Below are 26203 nucleotides of genomic sequence, written 5' to 3'. Positions count from 1 at the left end.
CCGCCGGAGGGCTCAGCTCCTTTGCTCCACGCCGACCGCTCCGACGGCGGGCACGGCCGGCTTGTGCTCGTCTCCCTGCACGCTCCGGGGAAGCTGCAACAGCTGGCGGGGCGCAGAGCACGCCTCTCCGACGGGTGGAAAAGCTTCCTGTAAGAGACCGTTTCTCTACGCGTCAGTGCCGAGTTTCTTCAGAAGACAGAGGAGAGGAGAGCTTCAAAACTCACCTGCAGTCCTTCCTTGAGCCAGGAATGGAGTCTGGCTGGACTCAAGGGGGGGATTCTGCACAAGCTCAGAGGCGCTCTCGTCGCACCCACCTGGCGACGTCCCCGCCCCGGACCCCGAATCCCCATCAAGCGCCGAGCAGCGGGGCTCGCCGGCCACGGCCGCGCCGCCGGGGCGCAGAGCCGCCTTCCTCCCCCGCGGTTCCCCCGCGGCGCGCAGGTCGTTCCGGATCCACTCCGGAGCGGCGGGGCGGGGTGTCGTGACTTCATCCCCGCCGCCTGCCATTGGCCCCGCGGCCTGTCACTCACCGCACTTCCTTCTCAGGGGAAAGCCGAGCGAGAAAGAAAGTTTGTTGGGGCGAGCGGAGCGGAGCGCGGCGCGGCGTCGGGGCGCTGGTCGTGCGCGTTCGCGGGCGCGCCTGGCCGGCGTGGCGCTTCGGCTCCATCCATGTGAGATCCGCTCTGGCGGGGGCCGGGGGGCAGACCCGTCGCTTGGGCCCCGCGCCATGGCCTCCCCGACCGCCGCCGCCGCCGCCGCCGCCGCGTCCTTCGCCCCGGCCAGCCCCGGAGGAGCGGCGCCCGAGCCAGCGCCGGCGTGCGCCCCGGCCCCGTGCCACGGCGTCTCCTTCCACATCCAGATCGGGCTGAGCCGCGAGTTCGTCCTCCTGCCCGCGCCCTCCGATCTCGCCCACGTCAAGCAACTGGCGTGCTCCATCGTGGATCAGAAGGTGGGTCCGGGGAGGGAGGCGGCGGGGGAGCGCGCCTCCGCGCGAGGACGGGCCCGGGCCCCGCGCGGCGTGGGAGGCGGCCCGCGACTCAGCTCCCCGGGCTCCGTTCGAGCGAGTGGCCCCGCGCTAAGTCCCGCGCTTTTGGCCCGCGACCCTCCCTGCCGAGCCTGGCGCGACCTCCTTTCCATCCCTCGCCGCGAGCAAAGCCGAGGAAGGCGCGATTTTAATACCGATCGAAACTTCACTAGGTGTGCTGGAACGCAGCATCTGCACGCCCGCTCCGGTGTCGCCTTTACAGACGTTCGCCTTCCTCCGCAGCTGCAGCCAAAAGCGGGCCCTGCGTCTTTGTCTCCCCTAGTGTCGAACGTTAGATTGCAGACTCCTCGGGGCAGCGACTTTTTGGCGAGGTTTTTAAACTGTGCGTTCGCCCTGCAAAGGGACACCTTTATCAGTGCACTGTGCAATTAATAATTAGCATCCTATATTTAATGATATTTGAAATGCCTCCTTCAAGATTGGTGGCATTTTGAGCTCTGGTTTTTCTTAGACGAGGACATCAGTGGTTCTGTAAGAGGTTTGCCTGTGTACATCTCACTGCACATGGACACCGTGTGCCCTGGGCTTCCACGGCCCCTCGTGCATCTGCTGGAGGCTGTGTATGTACACTGGATCCAGCTGTGTGCTCACCCACCCGTAAACGTGTGGTTTGTGTGGAGATGGCCCCTTTGGCCTGGACTGACTCGGTCCATTTCTCCAAAGCCTTTGGAGTGCCAGCCTACGTGTTGGAACCTCCCCGGCTTCTGCCAAACGGGCACTTGGTTAATGGCCCTACCAAAGACAATCGGCGATCCTCTGTTTGAAATGCCTCCTTAGATATGAATCACCCCATGTGCTGTTTGAGTTGGTCATTCCCAGCCTAGCCTACCTTGCAGGGTTGTTGGGGAGATAAAGGGAAGAGGTACTTCCTTGTGCTGCTGCGGAGGGATGGAAAGGTGAAACAGCGGAAGCAAAGAGCAGCGCATGGGCAGCGCATGGAGCGGAGCCTGCCTGGTTTTGCATTTGTACATTTTGCATGTTTTAGTTATGCGATAGAGAGCCAGTGTGGCGTCGTGATTAAGCGCATGGGTCTGGGACTCAGATGACCCGGGCTCGAGTCCCCGCGCGGCCATGGAGCCCACTGGGGGACTCTGGGTCAGTCACAGACTCTCAGCCCAGCCTACCTCACAGGGTTGTTGTGGTGGGGATAAGATGGAGGAGGAGAATGAGGTAAGCTGCCTTGAGCCCTTTGAGGAAAAAGGCAGGATATAAATCAATCAGTCAATAAATAAATAAGATGAGGAGGGGAGGGAAGAGAGAGGAGAGCATCCACTGAAGCAAGAAGGTGGCCAAGGACCTGGGGGGTGTCAGAAAGGAGCGGCAGGTGAGCTGGGTATGTGAAAGCGAGACGGGGGGGTGCTGGGCCCCTTCAGTCCATGTCTGTTTGGTGAAGGGATCCGGGCTCAGCCCCCCGACACAGGCTGTCCAGTCTCTGCCTGAAGACCCCCAGTAATGGGGAGCCCCCCGCCCATGTCATGAGCCGAGTAGTCAAAAGCCACAGATTCTCTTCCTTACAAAACCTTCTTTATTGCTCCCAAGTCCAAATCAACCAGAATGGATTTCTGGGCATGCACAGAGTGCCTCGCTACCCCTCATGCTGGCTCTATGGCTCGGCAAAGCACCTCCTCTTCCTACATCGCAGAATCCTGACCTAGCCCATCTTCCCCAGTCTCACTGACAATGAAATTCCATTTTCCTGTTCCAAAGAATTGTCTGGAACGCAGCCAGCCCTCCGTGGGAGCGGTGGCCCAAGACCGTCCCCCTCCCAGCGCCCAGCCGGTCAGTCCCATCTCCTCGCTGCTCTGACGCTGGGAAGGGTTTCATCCTTCTTGTGGCCTGAGGCTGCTATTTCGGTCCTGGGGGCCTGGATGTCAGAAGACAGGCTCTTCCCCACTGTTCCCCCCCCCGCTCGCCCCCACAGCCTTTCCTTCTCAAGCCCCAGGATGCCCGTTCCTTCGTTCTTCCCCTGCGGGAGTTTCTTCCCTGGGAACCTTTGCGCTTCCCTTCCCTGAACTCGCACCGGGTAGTCCAAGTCCTTCTGAATGTGTGAAGCCCGGAAGAGGCCCCGGGCTGATGGCAGGCAGCCGATGAATCCCTGCGGAGCAGGAGCAGGGCCGGGGTGTGCTCTGCCCCCAGGGCGCTTCCTGTGTTCCTGGGCATGCAGGAAACCCCGTTCCGGCTGCCCTCACCCCGAGTACTCTGTGAGCTGACACTCCCCTTCTTCTGCATCTCAGAGGGGCGGCTGCAGAAGGGCCCCCCCGGTAGGGAGGCAGGGGATGCTCTGAGGCTGATGGGTTGGTGCAGCCATAGCCAACCAAGTGTCCTTCTGAGGTGCCAGACTACAATTCCCATCACCCTCTCCAGAGGCCCTGCTGTCGGGGATGTCAGGAGTCGCAGCCCAATGCGGGGGGCCGGGGGGGGGGGGGGGGGCTGCATGGGCTTGCCCCTGTGAAGCCGCTGGCTGGTTCCAGTCCGCAGCGAAACGAGTCTTGCAGCCAGCCTGACACCAGCGTAGGAGCAAGGCTTGCAGAAATGCAGCGGATCCTGAGAGAGAAAAACACCCGGCAGTGGAAGGACCCGCTTGTGGGAAGGAGGGAGGGAAGGGCACAGAGCGCCTGGAATCCTCGGCGAGGCGCACTCCGCGCTGCGACATCGGGTTGCACGCTCTGCCTGGAGACGCAGCGAGGCTGGTGCAGGGCTTCCCGGCTTGTGCTCCTGAGACTTTCTTTAAGGGAACGGTCCTGCAAGGCAGGTGAGGGAAGAATTGGGGTGCAGGCCCGCGGTGGAGAAGGAGGGCTCACCTGAGGCCCCCCCAGCAAGCCTGTGGGTGTAGCAGGCCACAGAGCCCCTGGAGGGGGTGTCGCAGGGGAAGAGAGGCGGCGGACTGTGGCTGCCTGTCTCCCGGCCTGCCCCTCGCAGCTGGTCCAGGGCCCGTTGCTATATATACTTGTATTTCATGTTTCGGCAAAGGAGCGGAAGCCTGCTGGCAGGCCGTGTCCACCGAGCAGGAAAGGGAAACCTTGCTGTTCTGAGGGGCTGCGCGATAATCTCTGATGTCTCCAGGATGGAACCGTCTCCGTCCACATCCTTTGGTGCGGCTGAAGGAAACTTGGGATGGTCTGTGCAGGAGCACCGGGGAGGGAGGGTTCAGCCGGGCCAGGCCACACGTGCGTGCGTACGTGTGTGCGTGTGTGCGGAGAGATGTGCTCCGTGTCCCTCTTGCTGGAACGCCTGGGTTCGCTGTCCCAAAGCACAGACCTGTTCCCGGCTGCCTGGCTGTCCAGTGGGAGCTGCTTGCCCAGGTTGCTTTCTCTAACGCCTGGGGCTGTGCATTTTGCATGCTGATGCTGTTATTATTTAAAGAGGGACGGATGTACATTTTGGGCACTCAAAATACGAGAACATGCAGACTGAGAGCCAATTTATGTAAACTTTCTTATTTTGCATACTTTAATCTGCAACCAGTTTTGCCTCTTTTTTAATCATTCATTCTGGTCATGCTCATTATGACCAAGGGTCACAAGGACCCGTGGCCACTGTGAATCCTCACTGACCACCTCTTTGGCTTTTATAACACCCATAAGGCCTGGAAACTTGTGCTTTGTTCATCTAAATTAAAGCTGACATCTCAGGAAGCAGCATGGTGCCGTGATAGGGACTCTGTAACTCTATTTTTACAGGTAGGGCTTCCTGTCGCTGGGTCCTGAAATTGGCTTTCCTTTTATTTAACTTTATTTTAATCTGCTTTTTCTGTGTGAAAATGCACCCAAAGTGACATTGGCTGAAAAAAAAGTAATGTAACCTCTAAAAACTATGTTGAGAAAGCAAGACATGGAACGACAGTAAGACTGCTCCATGAATGCTATGAAAATCACGAGGAAGAAGGTTGGCTTTTTATCAAATGCCCTCTTAAGCAAAAGCATCGCTGTGAAGCGCATCTTGAGGTGGGATGGGACGGTGCTCTTGGGCCGCTTCTTCCCCCCACAGGGCCCCCTCCTTGGTCCCTGCTCCTGGTGCCTCCAACCACGGGGAGATGGGGCAGAAAGCCAGGCTGCCGGAGTTAATCTTCATGCCGGGCTGCTGCAGGCACTTCTCGGCTTTGCACTGCGCTTTTCAGCACTGGTCTGTGCCTCATCGCATGCCCTGGGCAGCAGGGAAGGCCGTGCTTTTGAGCATGTGCAGAAGAGATGGGCTTGGAGCATGCTGCGGCCCCCCAAGTGCGGGTGGTCCATTTGTGGCACGTGGGGGGAGTAGCGGAGGAGAATGGATGGGGTGTGTTTTCCTGGGAGGGTGAGGGGTGAACGGGCAAGAGGCTGCAAGCTGAGCGAGTCAGCCCGGAAATCGGGCAAGGGGGGTGTTCAGCCCGTGCAGGCGCTGGAGAGGCTGGACAGCTGCCCACTCGTCACCGTCCCACCATCCCTGCCCCCCCCCCCGTGAGCCCACTGCATGCTGCTTGGGAACGTCAGTAGGTGTGAGGGGCGGGCAGAATCGGGCCTCGCCTGGGGCACCGGCTGCCTTGGGACGGCCCCGTCTGGGTGCCACGAGCTGCGAGGCCTCTGAGCATTCGCCAGCTGCTGATCATTTTCCATGCAAACTCGCTCGATTGCGCCCAAGTACAAGTCACCCAGAATGGATCTCTGAGCATGCACAGAGTGCTTTGTTGCACTCTGTCCAGTGTTTCCTTCCAGGATCTCTGTATGAACATGCCTGGGCCCCATCCCTCGGGAGGGGCTCTCCGAGGGCGAGCACACCACTGCGTATTCAGCTGGGACTCCCATCTCTGCTGTCGCCTGGCCGGGGGGCCGGGGGGGGCGGTCCGTGTGTGAGAGTTCCTCGCCCTCAGAGACCACCGGCTGTTCATCGCGGTCATTCCCAGGCACCGCCTGGCCCGGCGAAGCGTCTGGCCTCGGGATCATCTCCTCCTCTTCCTCCATCTCAGCGTCTTGCCCTAGCCCATCCTCCCCAGCCTCACCAAACGTGCTTCGCTTTCCGATCCCGAATCATCATCTGGAATGCAGCCAGCAGTCCGTGGGAACAGTGCCCCAGGACGGCCGTTCTCCCCATGCCCAGTCTGTGCTGAGCCGGATGGACACAGAAGTCCCCTTTTGGCCCCCCCTTCGGAGCGGGGCCCCCCTCACTCCCCCTCCCCCAAATAATTCTTCGAGAGGGAAAACTCACACGTCATCTTGCAACTGTTTGACTTCGGAAGGAGCCGTCACTGACTGAACTATGGAGGGGATGCTCCTAGGGGCAGAGACCTTTTCTCATTTCTACAGAGCGCCACCCCACAATCATGGTTCTGCCCACATGGCGCTCGTGGCCCCACCCACGGTGCCGTGCTTCTGGCCCCCCAGGTCCCCTGCGGAGAGGACCGGCTCCTTTCTGCACCACGCCGCGTCGCCTGGACGTGGCCTTGCTTCCCGGCTGGGTGAGTCACAGACGGCAGCCCTGCGGGGCTCAGCCTGGCCCGGAGCGAGCGAGCGAGCGAGCGCCTGGTTTATGGCCTCTCCTTGGGACGCCGCTTCCTGCCCAGCTGGAACGCTTTGGGCAGCCAGGAGACGCGTGATTCAGAGGTTAACTCCTGCCGCACTGGCCCAGGTGCCGCCCAGGAGAGGAGCCGAGGCAGCCGGAGGTGGGCAAGGGCAGAGCCTCGTGCACGCCGACGGGGTCTCGGCGAGGCCGAGGAGGCACGCTCGGGGTCGTGCGAGAGGAAGGTGCTGACCCCGTGTGTGCCGGCGACAAGAAGGCACTTCCTGCAGCAGGAAAGGAATCGGAAAAGAACCGGCCCTTGCATGAACGGCTGGTGCGACCGCACGTGGAGGGGCACGGGCAGCCCCGGCCCCTGCGCCCAAAGACGGTCCTGCCTGGAGACGCCTAAAGGAGGCGCACGGAGAGCGCGACTCGGGGCAGGGGCTGCGAGGCAGGCAGGCAGGCAGGGAGGGTCGGAGGGACGTGGGGTCCTTCAGCTCAGAAAACGGGCAGGGGAGGGGAGGCGTGAGTCACAGTCGTGCCCGGTGTGGCGGAAGATGGCTGCTGGGAGTTTCACACCCCCGTCAGAAAAGGAAGGCCTTCTTCTCACCCTGCACAGCTGCGCTGGGAAATGTGCTAGCGGAAGGTGGCCACCGATTTAAATAGGGGGGCACAGATTCGTGGCTCACTGCTGCCTCCGGGTGGGAGGCCGTATTCCAGTTGATGGGACACATGGGTGGGTCGCTGTGCCCCTCGTGCCCGGCACGGGGTGACCGGGCGGGGGCCTGGGGGCTCCCCTCTGTCCACGTGCCTTCAGCCCTTCTGCTCCTGTCAAGGCGGGGCAGAGACCTGTGCTCATGCTGACGCAGGGCGCAGATATACCTGGACAGGTGGGGAATCCAGCCCTGCCCCAAATATTTGACCTCTGGGGCCTGCTGTGGATACCCGGACTCTGAAGCACCCTCCCCTGGATGAACCGGGAGGCGGAAAATGTGGAAACCCCGAAAGCAAGGGTCTTGTTGCCGCTTTCACTGGCACATAATCGGCTGCCACGAAGCTGCTTCCATATTCCGTCTCTTCCTACACGACTGCCTTTGACCTGGTGTCCTTCTCTGGAAGCTGAAATCTTCCGGGGCTGCGATCGTGCATGTGTTTTGAACTCTTTGCTTGGAAGCTGCTCAGAGGTTTGTTATGTCGAGCCGCGTGTTGTTACGCGCCATGGAGTCGCCTCCGGGTTGTGGCGACCCTGGCGCGATGCCCCCACGATTCCCTGTCCACGGCAGCCTCGCTCAGCTCTTCCCAGCTCAAGGCCGCGGCTTCCTTTGCAGAGACGGCCCGTCTCTCGTTTCGTCTGCCTTTCTTCTCCTGCCCCCGACTTCCCCTCGCCGGGCACTCTTCTCCAGGGCTCAGCCAGCGGGCTCAGTGGCGCTGTGTTTGCAGCTCCCGGGGGGCGGTCTGGGGCATGCCTGAGAGGCCACGTGTGGCTTGCATTTCTGCAGAACTTGGGGTTGTCTCCCGCAGCTTGCCGGGGCCCTCGGCTCAAGCGATTCCCGGGGTGCTCGGTGTCCAAAGTTCAACAGCAAAATGGCCGCAAACTCTGCTGGTTGCCCAGGCTGAGACAGGAGGACGGCACCCGTCTTCTTATGTGCCGTGCTTTGTTTTGGTGATTTCTGGGGGTGGGGAGCCGGTTGGGGCAGGAATCGCCCCGTCTTGCCACTGTGTGATTGTCTGGATGGGGAGGGAGGGGTCGGAGGCCAACTGGAACGGGTCAGCGTCTGGTTAAAAACAGCCGCCCGTATTTGCATAGCAGCTTCTGGCAGCCGGAGAGCCTGAATGGTTTCGGGCGCTTGCTTGTCGCGCGGCGCGTCTCTGCTGGTTTGTTCACACACTGCCAGTGCGCTGGAGCGTGGCCACACCGAGAATGCGCAGGCAGCACCTCGGGCGTGTGGACCTGGCCTCGCATCCGGCCTGCGGAGCCCTCTGGGGATCCCCCGGGGGGAGCCGGGCCTCCAAGCCCCTCCAGCCGGGGAAGGCGCAGTCGGGGTGCAGGTCGCTGCCGTCCGGTCCGTTTGCCCCTCGTCTCCCAGCACGGAAAAAGAAGGACCAGGTTGGCCCCCGCCCAGGCAGTCTTCTGGATCCCCAGTGCAGGGGACGGGGACCCAGGTGTTCTGGGTTCCGGTCCCGACAGCCACAAAGCGCACTGGGTAGCTTTGGGCCCGTCACTGCCTCTCAGCCTAACCTACCTTGCAGGGCTGTTGTGGTGGGGATGGTATGCAGAAGAAGGGAGCCTCACAAGCCCCTTGGTAGGGGAAGGAGCCTTGCAGCCCCGCACGTGGGATATACATGCAGCGTGACACCAGTGCTGCGGGTGGGCAACAGTTGTGCGAGCACACACTTTGCGGTGGCCTCCCTGCATTACACAGGCCGGTCCCCCCCCCCCCCCGGCGGGCAGGGCTCGAGCGGAGCGGTTCCACATGGAGCGCTGCGAGCCGGCAGTTCTTTCGCCCACGTTTTTCTACCACTCGTGTGGAATCGTGATGCGTCGACAGAGCGCAGCAAGAAAGAGCCGTTTGTCTTTCAGTTTCCAGGCAGTTCTCCAGCTGATTGCCTGGAACTGATTGTTACGGGTCACGGGCACTGAGACCGGCAGTCTTGTCCATGTTGAGAGCCAACCGTTCGCAGCGGGGTTTCTTTTTCAGAGTTTACGGCTGCCAGAAGTGACCTCAAGGAATGTGAAGGGATTGAAATTTCGACTACCCTCAGATCTGTAGATTTGTGCCTTGCCCAGGCAGGGTTAAAAGCAGCCTGTTAAATGCTACCCTCTTTCAGGTGTCCTTAGGGTTAGTTGGACAACACAGAAGTGCATTGAAGAGCATTGAAAGGCAGTATATTTCTTTAGCTGCCAGGAGATGAATGAAAAGTCTCCTAATCAGAACTCTCTTTGCAAAGTGAAATGCAGCCCCGAGAGGATTTCCTAAGCAGCAGAAGGATGAGTTGGGCCATCAGAGCTGAAGCAACAGCCTCATGCAGCTTAGATTGCTGATCTGCACTGCCCACGATTGCAGTCTGAGCTCTTCCCCTTCCATCCTCCCCAGCGTCCCTGGCAGGAGTCTTTCACACAAAACCACATGCCTGGCTGGGGCTTGTGGCCCGGCGCTCCCCTCACTCTTCCTCTCCCTCTCTCTCCTGGCAGTTTCCCGAGTGCGGCTTCTACGGCCTCTATGACAAGATCCTGCTTTTCAAGCATGACCCTTCCTCGGCCAACATCCTGCAGCTGGTCCGCACGGCCTGCGACATCCAGGAGGGGGACCTGGTGGAGGTGGTCCTCTCAGGTAAGCAGGTGCAGGGGCCCACCCCAGGTGCGGTCAGGCAGAAGAGAGCCCCCCGGCCTCCCGTGAGCCCCACCCTGCAGCAGAAGGTAGTAAAAGCCAAGGTGACGTGGGCAGCGAAGAGCAGACACATGCCAGAGCAGAAACCCAGCAGTGATCTAAACACGCTGAGAAGGACGAATGCGCAAGATTTCAGTCTGGGGTTGATACTTTCCACTTTCTCAGGCATCAGAGCCTCCTGGGAACTTCCCACTGCCGACGTCGAGGTAGCGGCGCAACGCTTTCTCTCGCTTGCTCGCTCGCGCTCTCTTTCTCTCTCCTGGCCTAGATCATCATGTCAGGCAGGTGATGTTTCCAAATCCGATACGTAGGCAACCGAGGCAGGATGTGGGTTTCGGGGCAGGCAACCCCTTTGGTGTCTGGAGGGAAGGGGAGGCAGCTGCTCTCGGCCCTGAAATTTCCTGCTGGGCAGCCTCCCGCACCGGAGGGGCAGAGACCTCTCTCCCACCTGCCTGGTGACCGCCCGTGGAGGGACCCCCGGAAATGGGTGCCCGGATTTTGACCTGGTGCTCCAAGCAGAGGGAGCCGCGAGCTGGTAGAAGTCCGTAACTGGAGGTTGCGGGGAGCAGGTGGAGAGATGCTGGCGCCTGCAGTCCGGCTGGCCGTTTTATGTGGGGCTGGCAGCGCGCCCGGCCTTGCCTGCGTTGGAATGGCCTTTGTTTGGTACAGCGAAGCCTCCCAGCCTCCCACGCAGCTCTCCCCGGGACACGCCGTGCCCAGCCCAGCCCAGCCGGGCCTGCGGCACACGGCGCCTGTCCCCAGAGGCGGAACGCGGCCTTGTGAGCGTCGACGCCATGGGGCCGTCTCGGTGAAATCGAACGGACGAGCGAGCTTTGGAAAACAAGAGCCCCTGGGGTACCTGCCCCTCGGGTCCTCTTACCGTGCCTTCTCGGTGGCTCAGTTTCATGGCCTCGCTTGATCGTCTCGAGGTGACCTGGTGCCCACTTCTAAATAAATTCAGCTCCGGCTTGTGTAGGGGAACCGATTCCCAGTCCCTCTGGGGGACAGGAGTCAGCGTGAGCCGAGAGAACCTGTTTCTGAATCACGCTGCGTGGCGCATGGAGTGGTTAAACCAGGAGTGCCTCTGACAGAGTACAGAGTGCCTTCTTTCCCTCGCCACTTGGTTCCTGCTTCTCAGGTTCTGTCTGGGGTGGCAGCTGCGGTTCTTAAAACCCGATTTCGTGTCAGCGGGAGCGCTGTCAAGGACAGCTCAGCTGAGGAGACCCATTTGCTTTGCAGCTGAATTTGAACCCGGGACTTTGAACCATCCCTGGGGCTTGAGCTATCCTGGCTTGGTTCTGATGAATACTGCAGTGAGATAGAGTCAGATCATGGGCAGTCTTTCTGTCTCCAGGGTTCCACATGTCCAGTTTCTTGAAAGTGTGGCGTCACCGCTGCAGAACGGCTGTGCATTGCCGTGCATTTAAACAGGTGCAGATCCAGGGACGTGCAAGGGTTGCTTGGTTGTCAGCAGGCAAAAAGGGAACGGGCCGATTTCCAGAGAGCTGCTGCGTGCTCGAGTGTCTCCTCTGCCCTCCGACGATTTGGGGCTTCCTCAGCCTGGAGAAATCCTAGTCGGTGTTATTTCCCTATTTCAAAATAGTCTGCTAGACACATTCTCCATCGATCCAGTTTAGCAGACTCTTAGTGCCCCCGCCCCCCCCGTGGAACCCTGCCCAGGCTGCTGGAGGTGCTGGACCACGACCCCTATCATCCCCAGCCGCCGTGGCCGTCCAGGGCGTAGAAAGCGGGTTCATGTGCCGCAATCCTCCCAGCTGAGCCACCGGCGCTCCTGGACTCGTCCCGGTTGCTGAGCTGCCCTCTTGTTCCTTCTCAGCCTCAGCCACGTTCGAGGACTTCCGGATCCGCCCCCATGCGCTCAATGTGCACTCCTACCGTGCGCCGGCGTTCTGCGACCACTGCGGAGAGATGCTCTTCGGCCTGGTCCGCCAGGGCCTCAAGTGTGACGGTACGTTGACGCATCCCGAAGTCCGGAGTTTCGGCAGGAAGGGAGGAAGGGAGTGTTTTCGAGGCATGGGCATGTACACGATGCAACATTTGTGTGTGTGTGTGTGTGTGTGTGTGTGTGTGTTTACACCCTGCTGTTTCCCCCAAGCAGCTCAATATGGCTTGTGTGAGGCACAACCTCTGTTCCTTTTTATGCTCACAATAACCCTGCGAGGTAGGTCAGAAGTCAGCGGCTGGTTCAGCGTCGTCCACTGAGCTTCATGGCCAGTGTGGTGTCGTGGTTAAGACCATGGACTGGGACTCGGGCAATCCGGGTTTGAGTCCCTGCTCGGCCATGGAGCCAACTGGGTGACGTTGGACCAGTCACAGACTCTCAGCCCAACCTACCCCACAGGGTTGTTGTTGTAGGGATAAGATGGAGGAGGAGATGTAAGCTGCCTTGAGCCCTTGGTAGGAAAAAGGCAGGAGAGAGGGAGGGAGGGAGGGAGGGAGGGAGAGAGAGATAAATGGCCGAGTGGGCACTGGGCCCGGATCTCACAAGGTGCCTTTAATCCTGCACTCTGGCCTCCCGCACCTGGTGCCCTTGGGGCGCTTGGCCTACCATCATCCCCGCCCCTTTAACCCCACTGCATGGGGCAATGGGAGCTATAGTCAAAAACACTGGGGCTGAAGGCTGATGTGTATGGCAGTTTTGCGTCCTGCATGCAGAATTCTGCATCAAGGCCATCCATATGCAAATCAAGCCATCGTTACATATATTGTCCCGTTTTGCATAGGCCATTCTGGGCTTGCTAGCGATGGCAGGGGCAGGTCCCTCTGTGTCATTCAGGGTTCCCCCTCAGCTTATTGCCTACATGCTTTCCGATACATCTTTCTTTCCAGCCATGAGGGCTAGAAACTTAAATTTTGAAAAAGAAAGATGAGATTCTCAGGAAGCCAACCGTGGTACCCAGCACAGCAATCTGTGCCGCTCCCAGCTAAAATGGAACAATCGCTCTTCCTTCCTGTGCTTTATTTCCATTGCTTTCTGCTTCTGCTTCATGTGCACGCTTCTGTTTTAAGCCATTTTACGGCTTTTTCTCTGCTACAAAGCACTCTGCATGACAATGTGTAGAAAAGCTACGGCACGAACTCTGTAAATAAAAATTCCAGTGGGCGATAACATCTCCACATCTTTGAAAAGTTGTGAGTGTGTGTGCGACGCACACACACAACTCGCCATTTCCCCCCTTACTGTCAGCTCTAGTTTTCATGCACTGGAGAAGGAAGTGGCTTGGCTCTCGGGGTGCTGCCCCCCAGGTGGGGCCGTGCACAGAGCTGTGCTGCTCCGTGGGGAAGGAGGGCAGAAGACGGGCGGACGCAGAAATTGCCATGTGGGGAGGAAGTGGGGAAGGCCCCCGTCCCTGCGGCCAGCTGCTCCCTCTCCCTGCCCTGCAGCCTTCCCACAGCCCGGCAATGCCGAACGCTCTCCGGGCTGGGAAGGGGGAAGACCCGCTGGCCAGCCCGCGGAAGAGGCTGGAACGCCCAGGATCAGAACCGCTCTGCAGCCGCTTCCCCCTCCTCCGTCCCTCCCGCTCTGGGATGCCCTGGCTGGCTGGCCGGCTGGACCAGGTGGCCTTCCCATCCAGGACAGTGCGGTGGGGGGGCTGCCTGAGGGCCCCACCGAATTTCGGAGAAGCCTCTGGTGGCGGGCAGAGCCCAAACCCCACGACCAGCCCAGCCTATTTCAGCAGTGCCAGGAACTGAGCTGGGGGCCTTTCAGGCTGTGGGAACAGGGGAAATGCTGCCCAGGAGCCGGAAGACGTGCCCACGCCACGGCGGGGCGCAGGGGCGGGGCTCTGGGGGCCACTGGGGGGCCGGGCCGCCCGCGCTCCCCCTGCCTCCGGCCTGCCCACCGTGCCGCCTTTCCCCGCAGGCTGCGGCCTGAACTACCACAAGCGCTGCGCCTTCAGCATCCCCAACAACTGCAGCGGCGCCCGCAAGCGGCGGCTCTCGTCCACCTCGCTGGCCAGCGCCCAGTCGCTGCGCCTCTCCGCCTCCAGCTCCCCGTCCTGCACGTCCGACGACCTGGTGAGCCAGCGAGCGTGGGCCGCCGGCCGGCAGCGCCGGATCAGGCCGTCCCGGGGCAGGGCCATTGTGGCAGAAGCCGCCCCCCCGCCTCCCTCACGGGGGCTTTCTGGGCACCCGCGTCCTCCCTTTGCCCCCCCTGGGCTTTTCCAGGGCATCTTCCATCTTTTTCTTTCCGCAAAAACACCTGTTCCCAGGGAAAAGATGGAACTGGGGCACAGGGCCCGTGGCCTGGGGGGGGCGGCCCGGGTGGTCTGGGACTGTGGGGGAGTCCCTCTGGCACATGCCCTGTGCGAGGAAGCCAACGGTCTGCCAGGGCCCCGATGGGCCAGGAGGGGCGGCTGCGAAGGACGGGCACCACAGGCTCCGGCTATCCTGCCCCACGTGGGGGCGGGGGGGCCTGCCACGGACGCTTCTACCTCCCTTTTCTGTGCCTCCCGCCACCCAGAGCCTCATCTCTGCAGAGACCTTCCCCCGCCGGCTGGCGTCCTCCACCTACATCGGGCGCCCCATAGAGCTGGACAAGCTCTTCCTCTCGAAGGTCAAGGTGCCCCACACCTTCCTCATCCACTCCTACACCCGCCCCACGGTCTGCCAGTACTGCAAGAAGCTCCTCAAGGGGCTCTTCCGGCAGGGACTCCAGTGCAAAGGTGATGGGGCTGGGGGGCCGCGCGCTGGGGGCACCATGGGCTGGGCGCGGGGAGCACGTGGCCCTCCAGAATGTTACTGGCCCACGGTTCACGCTGCCCTGGGCCGCTGGTGATGGTGGCGGGGGCTGCTGGGGGTCGGGATCCCACAGCCTCTGGAAGGAGCTGGCGGGGGAAGCTGCCCCACACAACGACTTTGGGTCTGCGCCTCGAGGGAGCTCAGGCAGGGGCTGGATGGGGCTGCGGGGCGGAGGGTCTTTTCCTGCCAGGCTGCTCTGGGATGCACCTGCGTGGACCCACCTGGGCAGGGGGCCAGGTGGGAGGGGCCCCGCTTTCCCCAGGCCGCCCGCCCGCCTGTTGCGATGCAGGTTCGGGCTGCCCGCGCGCTGCCCCAGTGGGGAGGCGGGGAGGCGTGTGCGGGGCAGCCAGGCCCAAGGCCCTTCCGGCCGCCACACATGGAGCCCTGGCCCCACGGCCCTCTCGCTCGCCTTGCAGACTGCAAATTCAACTGCCACAAGCGCTGTGCCAGGCGGGTGCCCAACGACTGCCTTGGCGAGACGCTCTTCAACGGCGGAGGTGAGCCGCGCCCCGGTTCCGGTGGTGGGGGGTGTGGGTGGGGACCGGGTTCAGCCCGTAGGGTGGGCTCGGCGTAGCTCCGGGCCTCGCTTTCCGGCACGTGTCGCCGAGAGGGGAGCCGCACGCACTGGGCCTCGAGGCGCTCCGCACGGAGAGGCTGGTGGCGCGCCCGCTGTCGGCTCCCAGAAGCTCGATTCCGGCCTCGCATCTCTCAGCCCCCCCTTGCTCCCCGCGTGTAGCTCCGGAGTTTAGGGGCAGGCGCTTCTAAGTTCTGCCTTAGAAAAGAGCGGTCTGAGTTGACTTCGATCGAGGGAGCAGCTGGGATGGCAGGGGGCTGGCCTGCGCCACTCCGAAAAAGGTGGACCGAAATTGCCACTCTCCCCCCGCCCCGGTTGTTTAAACGTGGGAGCAGCACCGCTCCCCATGGAGTGGGGAGGAGACAAGATCTGGGTGGTTGGATTGCAAGAAGAGGGTGCTGGAAGGCAGCCCTCGCGACAGGCTGACCTGTTGGCTTCCGTCTGGTCTCCTGCCCCCCCCCCCCCAGATGTGCCGATGGAAGAACCCAGTGATCTCAGTGAAGCTGAGAAGAACTCGCTCATGGACGAGTCGGATGATTCTGGCATCATCCCCGGGTCCCATTCAGAGAACGAGCCGCAGATGGGCGAGGACGCCGACGACATCAGCAAATCCCAGGGGTGAGGACGGGTGCCCCCGAAACCAAACGGGCTCTTTCACATCCAGATTCGCCCTTTCGCTTCCCTTTACCGAAGCTGCAGTGTTTGTTCGCATTCCGTTGCTGCAGCAACTCGGTTTGATCCGCACCAAGGGCAGGCAGGCATAGAGAGGGGAAGTCTGTGCAGGAGCGTCCCGAAGGGGCAAGAACGTTTGCCACAGGCAAAATATGCAGAGGCACCTTGCGTGGGAGTCTTCGCTGTAATCCACCTGTTCAGATATCGGGAAGAAAGGTCTAGCAGTTTTATTTCACGTGTCCCCGGTAACCCCCTATTATTTCTTCAGGAAGCCGTGGACACAGCCCCCCCCGCCGCAATTTTAGGGTTTGCCCCACCCGGTCGCCCTGCCTTGGCTTCCTTCCGACCCAGAGCCACATCCTGTCACCGACCCCTCCCTTGGGAGATGCCCGCCGGGGCCAAGCCAGTTACCTTCGCCTGCATCATCGCCGCTACCGCAGGTTGAGAAATTCGCCCCCGCCCGTGGGTTTCCTGCCCTCCCCTCAGGAGATGCCGCAGAGATAACGTGGGGATGGCTTCCCGCAACCTGATGGGCCACCACATCCGTGATCGGCTGGCTGGGGATGATGAGGACGGTAGTCCCAGTGCTGGGCTGCTGCCACTTACCGTTTTGAATTGTGGCGTGATCTGTGTTTTAATCTGGATTTTGTCAGCTGCCCAGAAAGGAAGCGAATGGATTAATGCGTGTAATTAGTTGGCCCAACATGTCGGAGGGCCCCGAACTTGGCTGGGTGAGGTCACAGTGTTGGAATGGCCAGCAGTACATTTCACAGGGTGACCTTGGGCTAGTCTCTCCCTCCTAGTCTGGCCTACCTCACAGGGTTGTTGGGAAGATACACTGGAGGCGGGGTAACTGATGCGTGTCAGCCAGAGCTCCTTGGAAGGTGCGCAGACGGTGCGTTTAAGGCAGGGAGAAGCAGCTGCGACCCTCCTGGCCTTCGGCTTGCAACTTGCATCGCCCCTTGCCGCTGGCTACAGCTGGAGCGCGTTCAGGGCCCACAGTTCCTGCAGCGCCTCCCGCTGTAAAGAAAGACTCACCGTGACGCCGTCCTTCCGCCCTGAATGGCCACCGCGTCGCTCGTTGCTCGCTCTCCGTACTGCTGATCCGTCCAGCCTTCCCGTCGCCTCTCGCCTCCCTCTGTGCTTTGCATCTGCCGTGTGTGGGGCCCCATTCGGGCCCCCCGGTGCTCAGCCGCACGGTTTCAAGGGCCCCTCTGCCCCTTTGCCTCCCCAGCTCCGTGGGGTACATCCCGCTGATGCGAGTGGTGCAGTCCGTCCGGCAGACAACCCGCAAGTCCAGCACGGCCCTGAAGGAAGGCTGGGTGGTGCACTTCAGCAGCACCGACACCCTGGTGAGTCCCGGGCGGGGGGCGCGTGGGACTGGGCAGTGCTTTTTGTAAGAAAAAAGGTGCCGGAACTCATGAAATCACCTTTCGCACGTAGTCAGTCACTGCACACACACCCACACACGTCAGTTGTGTAACGAAACATGATGGTCGCCGCCCGCAGTACGCACTCAGCACATGACCACACAACTAATCACAAGCAGAGCAGCGCCATCACAACCAGCGCGGACGAGGTGCGCACGCATCGGACTCGACACGCAAGCGGCCCGCATGCACCGTTTTAATGATTTTGTCGCCGACCTGCTACGCTGGACAGGGCGATTCGAATCCACGCGGACCAAACATCAAATTTTCAAAAGTTACTTTTAAAACTTGGAAAATCTGTCGAAAAACGGTGCCGGAACTCCATTCCGGTGTGTTCTATGACAAAAAAAGCACTGAGGCTGGGGAAGAGGCGCAAGAGGCCCGGTTTTGAACACACAGCTGGACCATGGATTCCTTCAGTCGTCTAGCATCTTGTGCAGACAGCAGTGCCGCTTCACCACTGCTGTCCCTGCCCACTAGATTCTGTAAGCACCTTGGGGCAGGGCGCTGTTGCTCTTCTGTCCTGGGGCTGCTTTGCTTTTGCATGAAATGCTGCAAACCGCGACCCATTTGGTGAAACAAAGGCGGGGCAGGGGGGACACCAGGGGCAGGCCTGCCAGTGGCCACGCCCCTTCCTGTGCCCCCCCCCCCCCCCCGCCCTTTGGGGGTTCCCTGTTTTTCTTTTCCCCCCCCCCCCCCCCCAGTGGTTGAAATGCCTCTGCTAAAGGCCAGTTATGAGCAGGAAAAGATCTGTCCAGCCCAAAACAGGGCAGTTGTGGAAAAGGTTGGCCCGCCCATTTGCCTTAGGCCCCGCCCACACTGGAATCCGGCTCCCGGGAGCTTCCCTGAAGTGGAATTTGGTCCTTGCTGGAACGTGGTGCTCATGGCCATGAAACCCCTTGCTCCGGGTGGGCCGGGCAGGCTGACAGACCGGGGCAGAATCCCCGCCAGGGCGTGCTGGGGAGGGGGGCGCCTCGCCTGGTGGCCCTGCGCCCTGGGGATCGGGGGCTTCCCTCACCTCCCTGGGACCCCCATGGCACTGAGGCTCTCTCTGCGCCCCCCACCCCTTTTGCAGCGGAAGCGCCACTACTGGCGGCTGGACAGCAAGTGCCTCACCCTCTTCCAGAACGACACCAGCAGCCGCTACTACAAGGTGAGTGTCCCCCACGGCCGGGCCCCCCCAGGAAGCCGACAGCAGCAGGGCCGCAGGGTCCTGGGGGGCAGGCGGTCTCCTCCATGCCCACTCCGCTGTGACTCTTCATACAGCGCCCTACCCCTTGGGGCGAGCCAGTGTCGCGGAAGAAATGCTGTTGGCATGCAGAGGGACGGGGGATGGCGAAGGGTTCATGCAGGCCCGCCTGTCCTGCTCGCCCGGCTTCACAGTCCTGTGAATTGCTGCTGGCTGGCGCTTGCTTCCCCTTTGGACCACAGCGGAGCGAGGGTCCGCAGCGCATGGCCCTCGCTCAGACTTGGCTTCACGGCATCCTTGGTTAGTGAAAGGGCTTTGGGTGCTGCTGCAAAGCCAACGCTGAGCGAAGGCAGGGCGTCCTGTCCCTCTTCTGGCGCTGCCCCATCAAGGGCGAGGACTGTGCTCTCGGGCTGGTCAATATTTCGTCCCAAAGACGTGCGGAGATGGGGAGCCCCTTCTGCCAAGAAGTGGGGTGCATCTCTGACATGTTTAGCCCAGCCCTGAATGTAGCGGTGGAGAAGATGAGGCTCCCCCGTTCGTTCTTTTCTTCCTTTCTGGTTTTTTCTGGGGGGAGGGTGGCTATTCGCGGGACCTGGGAACGGTCTCCTGCCCCCTCCTCTCCGTTCCCCACCTTGCAAGAGCCCACAGCTGCACCGCACCGGACTGGATCAGGTCCCTGGGACATTTGTGCCGTTCCTAACCCTCTCTGGCTTCTGTGCGCTTCGGCAGCGTGGCCCGTGGGTTTCCTAGCCTTGAGGACGAGAAGATTGCAGGGTTTTCGCTCTCTGGTGTTCAAATCGAGGCCTGCCTGGGGGACGCTGAGTGCCGTGTCCCAGCAGCAGGGGTGGGTTGCTGCTCCAGTGCAGCATTGCCTGGGCCCCGGCTGGGAAGGCCCTCTCGGGAGAGGCATTTTTTGGTGCTCTCTCCAACCCCTGCAGGAGATCCCCTTGTCCGAGATCCTGGCAGTGGAAACCGCCAAAGACGTCTCCCTGTTGCCGCCGGGCGCCAATCCGCACTGCTTCGAAATCATCACGGCCAAGGCCACCTACTACGTCGGAGAGAACGGCGTGCCCGGCAACCACCCGCACGGCGGGGACAGCCTGGAGCACGCCCGGGCGTGGGAGACGGCCATCCGCCAGGCCCTGATGCCCGTCGTCCTGCAAGGGGCGGCTGGCGCCCCGGGCCAGGCGCCCCACCGTGAGTGGCACCCCCACCCCTCCCCTCCCCTCCCCTCCCCTCGGAGCCTGTCCTTGCCCTGCGCTGCCCCCCAGCGCACGGGCTGGGTATTGCCTCGCCCCCTCCTGCAGGTTGGGTTCCGCCCGGGCCGCGGGCCGCCCCCTTGCGGTCTTCCGTGGCACAGCTGCCTCCAGGAGGCCGGTCCCTTCCCCGTGGGGCGCCGGCGTGGGCTTGGTCTGGAGGGCACCCGGGGCTGCTCCTGACGGCGCTTCCTCTCCTTCCAGGACAGGCGTCTCTGCGCATCTCGGTGTCCAACAGCCAAATCCAGGAGAACGTGGTGCGTGTCGTAAGCCCCGCTCGCCCCGCTCCCGGCCACGTGGTCCCCTCAGGCTGATGGGGCCCTTCACCGCCCCCGGCCAAGAGGCTAAACGGCACGATGCCTTTGTCCAATTTCAGGATATTTCCACCGTCTACCAGATCTTCCCGGATGAGGTTCTGGGCTCTGGGCAGTTTGGGGTCGTCTATGGAGGTGAGCGAGGGGCCGGGGCAGTTCTCCAATCTGGTGCAGCGAGCATTCTGGGGCTTGTGATGCAGTTCAGGGAATCGCTTCTGGGGACTCCTGATGGCTAGTATAACCCCAAGCAATTTAGGGCCAGTGGGGTTACATGCAGAATGTAGATTAGGGTCTCCTGGTAGATCTCAAGGTGATTCCACCGTTCTTGTCTCTCTCTGTGTTGGTAAAACCGTGAGTGATGAAACAAAGCACCCCCAATTCCCAGCCGTGGCTGGTTTCGTGTCCATAGTTTTTCTCTTGGCGTTCCTCATTTGTTAAAGATGGAGTATTTCTTGGTTGCTTTTTGGGCAGGTCTGTCTGAGCTCTGCTGGCAGTTTTAAGAGGGCTTTCTGGGAGTTATAGGACCCTTGGCCAGGAGGAAAGCCACCTGTGCCTGGTACCTGTTCCCACAGGTCATCTTGCACCCCAATTTCCATCTGCCCCTCTTCAAGCCACTCTCCTGCACCTGGCCTGGAATGGGGGGAGTTTAATAAAAAGCTAGCTACGCTCTGTCCAAAGAAGTCCGGAAAATGATGGACGAGTATTTCTCTGTGGGGGGGTTATAGAAATGCCCCCAAGCTGTGACGCCTGAATGCTTTTTTTACCCATGGCTTTTCTCTTGCATTGAGCTAACTGCATGCCATACACCGCGGGGTGTGTCCGTGCGTGTGTCTAAATTGTGCCCATGTCCGTCGCTGCCAGTCCGTGCGTGACACACGCAGCGCATTGACTTTTGTCCTACAAAAGCTAAAGTCGGGGAGACGAGCCGACATCTTGCAGAAAAGCCAGTAACTGCTTCAGACAAAGTCTGTGCAACATCCTCGTGCAGAAAGGGAAAGGCACGTGTGTTGTGCTTGTGCGTGAGTCACGCTGGTGTGCGCGTTTCCTCTCCTTCCAGCGGATTTTCTGTACGTTGGACAAACACTGTGGGTGGAATCTAGAGCAGACCCCCTGAAATCAGTGGGGCTTGGAAGGCAAGACTAGGCCCTGAAGTCTGAGTGGATCTGGGCCCAGCGCCATGTCCGACGGCAGGGACGTGGGCCGAGAGGGGAGCGGGTTGGTGGGAAAGCTGAGAGGGCACCTCCTCTTCCGATCCACAGGGAAGCACCGGAAGACCGGGCGGGACGTGGCAGTGAAGGTGATCGACAAGCTCCGCTTCCCCACCCAGCAGGAGAGCCAGCTGCGCAACGAAGTCGCCATCTTGCAGGTGAGAGGGAGCTGGCCGCCTCGGGGGGGGGGGGGCAGCCGGCAGGTGTTGTGCGGCAGATGGGGCGGCCGAAGGGTTCCGTCACTGGCCGCCCGCCCATGCCGACCGGACATCCGAGCTGCCGCTCCTCCTGCCCCCCTGCAGAGTCTGCGGCACGCCGGGATCGTGCACCTGGAGTGCATGTTTGAGACGCCGGAAAAAGTCTTTGTGGTGATGGAGAAGCTTCATGGCGACATGCTGGAAATGATCCTCTCGTCGGAGAAGGGGCGGCTGCCCGAGAGGCTCACCAAGTTTCTCATCACGCAGGTAACCCCTGCACCCAAGCCCCCGAGACGGTGGAGGGTGCAATTCAGCCCGTGGCCACGCGGTGGCAGCAGGGCCCCGCCTGGGCGTCCTCGCCGGGCTCTCTGGGTGTGCGAAGAGGCGGAAGGGGGCGAAAATCCGGCCGCCGGCGAGCCCTGCGCCGTCGTCTGGCGAGCCGCTTGGTGGCTTCTGCCGGGGAAATCTGCGCAGCTCACCGTCGCCGCACAAATGGAGGCTGACGACGAGGCGGGTCTAGAGCTGTGCTCAGCCCACGTCGCTTCCAACTTCCAGTTCATGCAAATAGTGCAAATTTACATTGCACAGAGAGAACAGTTTTGCACATTTCTTTCTGCTTGCTTGTTTTTGCAAAGCACAACCCATCGTGAAGCAGGAAATCTGTGGGAAACACCTCCCCGACCCCGGCTTGGGCCACTTCCAGTCCTCAGAGCAGGAGAAAGTCCATCGAGTTCAAATGAGCCGAGCCCCCCAGCTTTACTTTACCCCCCAGCTTTACTCAGGCCACGCCTCTTTTTAACATGCCGGAGAAAAGCATCCAATTAATACTGACAATAATAATATGGATGCTTGTTTCACGCGGATGTTGTGTTGCCTAAAAGATGCGGGTGGAACTGTTGATTGGGGTTCTAGAGTAGCTCTTCCCATCCCGAGACAGGCGCAGTTGCTGACGGAATACGTACCCCCCCTCAGCTCGCCCTGCATTTACCGCGGACGTAAGGCTGGACTTCTGTGTTCAGTCTCCTCCACCTGCAGCACGTCCTTCTTCCAAGAGTCACGTGCATCATTCTTCTCCCTGCACAATTTACTTGATTCTCACAGCAGCCCTGCGAGGTAGGGGAGGCTGAGAGATGGCGACTGGCCCAAGTCGCCCGAGGAAGAGCAAGGATTCGGACCCAGTTCCTCCTCTTCCGAGCCTTGGTCTGCTACACGACCCGACAATTAAAAACGCTCCCCATCCTGATCCCCCGAGCCAGCCCCCAGATATTTTCCTACCCCTGGTGGCTTCGTTGTGCCATCCAAGAACAGCTCATTTTTTCCTTCCTAAAAGCGTTGGGCTGCAGCCGCTGCAGGGCCGCCAGACCAGGAGGGATGGCTTGCCAGCGGCCCAGCCTGTCTGGGAAGGCTGCCTCGGCGGGGCCGCGGGCTGGACAGCACGCATTCATCGCCGGGGAGCCGCCGGGGGTGGGATCGGGCAGTGGGACACTACCGCCCCGCTCCTCCCCACCCCTCTGCATCCCTCCCCTTGCAGATCCTGGTGGCTCTGCGGCATCTGCACTTCAAGAGCATCGTGCACTGCGACCTGAAGCCGGAGAACGTCCTGCTGGCGTCCGCCGAGCCGTTCCCCCAGGTGAGCTCCCCCGCGGCCCAGACTTCACTCTGCGGCAGACAGGCAAGAGTGCGTGTCTGTGGGGCGGGAAGCCCTAGTGGAGCTGCCCTGGCCAGTTGGAGTGCAGGGCCGCTGCAGTTCGGCCCACCCCACGCGGCCCCCTGCGATGCTGCATCACTTCCCTGGCCCCCACCCTTGCAGAATGACCACCGGCTCTTCCCCAGCTTTTGTGCCGCTTTCTTCTCCTCCTCCAAGCTCGAAATGCCTCTCGCCAGCCCGAATCTCCCGCAAGAAGACTCTGAATAGGGACATTTGCCCCGTCCCTGAAATTGGATTGGGCTCCTGGGCTGGGCAAGGGTCCCCAGCCCGGCGCCATGCCAGGCATTACGCAGAGATGCCAAGCTTCTTTGCCAAAGCAGCTCCCTTGTGCATAATAATGTTTCTGGAAGATAAGATGTGTGTTTGAACATCAGCATGAAATCCTGCCTTTGATTTGTTCGCCATCACTTCCTCTTGAGGGTGCTGGTGGTCAGCCTTGTGCTCCCCTCGAGCTGAGGAAGAATTTCGGGCTGATTCGTTTGCGAGGAGAGGGGGGCGGGCCTGGGAAGCGGCCGCAGCTTTTGCAGGCCGCCCCACACTGCGGCAGCAGGATCCCGGGATCAATGTCCGGAACTTCCAGTGTTCCTATCAGGCCCTACCAACCTCCCTAAGTATTTGAGAAAGACTTTTGTGAGTCTTGAGCGATTTCTCTTTCACCATGAGGACTAGCAACTTGCTCTCTTCCAAGCCGAAATTCGCAGGATGATGTGTTTTAACATAAGGGGACTGGCGGGCCCTCGGAGCCTGTGACCCCGTTTTCTGGTGCTGTGCAGGTGAAGCTGTGTGACTTTGGCTTTGCCCGCATCATCGGCGAGAAGTCGTTCCGACGCTCCGTGGTGGGCACCCCGGCCTACCTGGCCCCCGAGGTGCTGCTCAACCAGGGCTACAACCGCTCCCTGGACATGTGGTCCGTGGGGGTCATCATGTACGTCAGCCTGAGCGGCACCTTCCCCTTTAACGAGGACGAAGACATCAATGACCAGATCCAGAACGCCGCCTTCATGTACCCAGCCAATCCGTGGCGCCAGATTTCGGTCGAAGGTACCTGTCCGTGGCGGCATGCCCAGTGCACAGCAGCAGCACCGGGAGGGGGGCCCTGGCCACCCCCACAATTTCTCTGCCTGCGCTTCCTGCAAGGCTGGGCCCCCTCCCAGACCCTCTCCTGTGGAGCAGGATTTCTTTGTCCAAGCAGCTCTGAAGCCTCCAAAGCTGGCTTCTTCGCAGGCTAGTTGGACCCCTGGGGGTCTGGGCACCATTTCTTTGACACAACTGGAAGTCATCTGGGGGGGCAGCAGCTGCTCGTGGGCACCGGCTCCTTGGGTGGCGAGAGGGACTTGCCCTCTGGTTCGTTTGCAGGCCCAGCCGGGCCTTCGGGGCGCGTGGCTTTTCAGGGCGTCCCGACTCGTCCCAGTTGCACCCAGAGGGGACAAGGGAGCTGGCACCCTTGAGCCACGCGGTCCATCGGGCCACCCCACAGTCGGCTCACCCGAATTGGGCTTCCTCCACCCGGCTGGGTTGCTTTCTTTAACGAGGCTTGCCCTCGTTAGATGCATCTAGACTCCCAGAGTGTGGTGCGGGTCTGCGGGGGGGGGGGGGGGGGCGAGGGGCCCTGCTGGTTTTAACCCTTGCATGCATCTCACGCCCATTCCGCGGCTGGCAACTTCCGCGTGTGCCTTCCACAGATGGGGGGCCGGTGGGGGGCGCAGCCTTGATCTCTCCCCCTCTCCCTCCCTTCTTCCCAGCCATCGATCTGATCAACAACTTGCTCCAGGTGAAGATGCGGAAGCGCTTCAGCGTCGATAAGTCGCTCAGCCACTCGTGGCTACAGGTACGCTGCCACAGGCTGCGCAGCGAGGGTGGGGCAGATCAGCCGCGCTGCCGTGCGGCGTGGTGGGGGCAAGAAGGGCACGGAGCGAGGGGGCAAAGCGCCCCTCTGCTCGAGGGCCAAACGCTGCGTGGGGAGAGCTCTCGGGGCCGCGTTCGGGAGATGGGCCGGGCCAAAGGCAGGGGAGATGAAGCCAGCGCACCGGTGCATCTTGGCCGCTGCCCTTCCTGCTGGTGACGAGGCATTTCAGCCTTTCAGAAGGGGGGGGGGCAGAATGGCCTGTGGCCCCCGGGCGTCCCAGCCGGAGGGAGGCCCTGCCGAAGAAGCCCGTCCCGAGCCGCGGCCTCAGCTAGCCCCCCGCCGCCTCTTCCCTGCAGGACCACCAGACGTGGCTGGACCTGCGGGAGCTGGAGGGCCGGATGGGCGAGCGCTACATCACGCACGAGAGCGACGACGCGCGCTGGGAGCACTTCGCGGCCGAGCACGGCCTGCCCTACCCGGCCCACCTGCGGGTGCGCCGCCTGGAGGAGGAAGAGGAGGAGGAGCGGCGGCGGGAGGTCGAGATGACGGGCTTGGCTGAGAGGGTCAGCGTGCTCTGAGCGTGCGCGCCAGCGAGCGGACTCCGTCTCCGGACTTGCCCCAGTTCTCTCCGCCGGACTGGGATCTGCTGGGGCGGCGTCAGATCGGTCTCCCAGTGAAGCGGACGGGGAGCTCTCCCCCGCGCCCGCCCCCCCGCTTGCAGTGGGGAGCTGCTCTGTGTAGCCGCGCATTGGGGGCAGGATCGTGACTGGCGCCAGCGCTCAGCGGGCAGCGTCCGCCGTCCGGGGCCGGGGCGGCCGCGGGGCTCCTCGCGCGCGGGCCAAGGGCGTCCAGAGCCCGGGCGCCGAGCGGAGGGGAGGGCAGGGCAGCCGCCTCGGCGAGGTCCCCCCGGCCCGCCTCCCCCGCAGGCGCAGCGCCGAGCCGAGCCGTGGGGCGAGGGCCGCCTGGAGCGGCGCGCGGGGGCCTCCTGCGCAAAGGAGGGCGGAACGGAAGGACCCGGCCCAGCTGGCGCCCTCCAGATGCGCTGGGGCGTTCCTCCCATGGGCAGCGGGCGGGGATGATGGGGGCTGTGGTCTGCCGCGCCTGGAAAGGCCGGCCTAGGGGGAAGCCGAGCCCGCGGCGCTCTG

At 61.7% G+C, this 26203-nt stretch overlaps 1 protein-coding gene across 1 annotated transcript; it reads left to right on the top strand.

Moving 5' to 3' along the window:
- The first annotated feature begins 787 nt into the window (after positions 1–787).
- Positions 788–25840, top strand: PRKD2 (protein kinase D2). Its single transcript, XM_044435564.1, has 18 exons — positions 788–949; positions 9708–9846; positions 11741–11872; positions 13787–13941; positions 14387–14588; positions 15081–15161; positions 15706–15856; positions 17145–17262; positions 18416–18493; positions 19468–19726; positions 19990–20042; positions 20162–20234; positions 21359–21465; positions 21610–21771; positions 23036–23134; positions 23986–24253; positions 24955–25040; positions 25415–25840. Exons 3-18 carry the CDS (start codon positions 11833–11835, stop codon positions 25634–25636), a joined length of 2154 nt encoding a protein of 717 aa, XP_044291499.1. The 5' UTR covers positions 788–949; positions 9708–9846; positions 11741–11832; the 3' UTR covers positions 25637–25840.
- Positions 25841–26203: the final 363 nt, after the last annotated feature.

This window comes from Varanus komodoensis, unplaced genomic scaffold, assembly GCF_004798865.1.
Source record: "Varanus komodoensis strain SLA01 unplaced genomic scaffold, ASM479886v1 scaffold29_3, whole genome shotgun sequence".
NCBI classification, from domain to species: domain Eukaryota; kingdom Metazoa; phylum Chordata; class Lepidosauria; order Squamata; family Varanidae; genus Varanus; species Varanus komodoensis.
This window is presented reverse-complemented; position numbering and strand designations above follow the sequence as displayed.

What these genes read in the sequence shown, in the direction of transcription:
- PRKD2 (XM_044435564.1), top strand. Translation starts at nt 11,833, where the DNA reads ATGCTCTTCGGCCTGGTCCGCCAGGGCCTCAAGTGTGACG. An exon ending in GCCAAATCCAGGAGAACGTG is followed by an intron (nt 20,043 to 20,161) that starts GTGCGTGTCGTA and finishes GTCCAATTTCAG; the next exon opens with GATATTTCCACCGTCTACCA. An exon ending in CCAAGTTTCTCATCACGCAG is followed by an intron (nt 21,772 to 23,035) that starts GTAACCCCTGCA and finishes CTCCCCTTGCAG; the next exon opens with ATCCTGGTGGCTCTGCGGCA.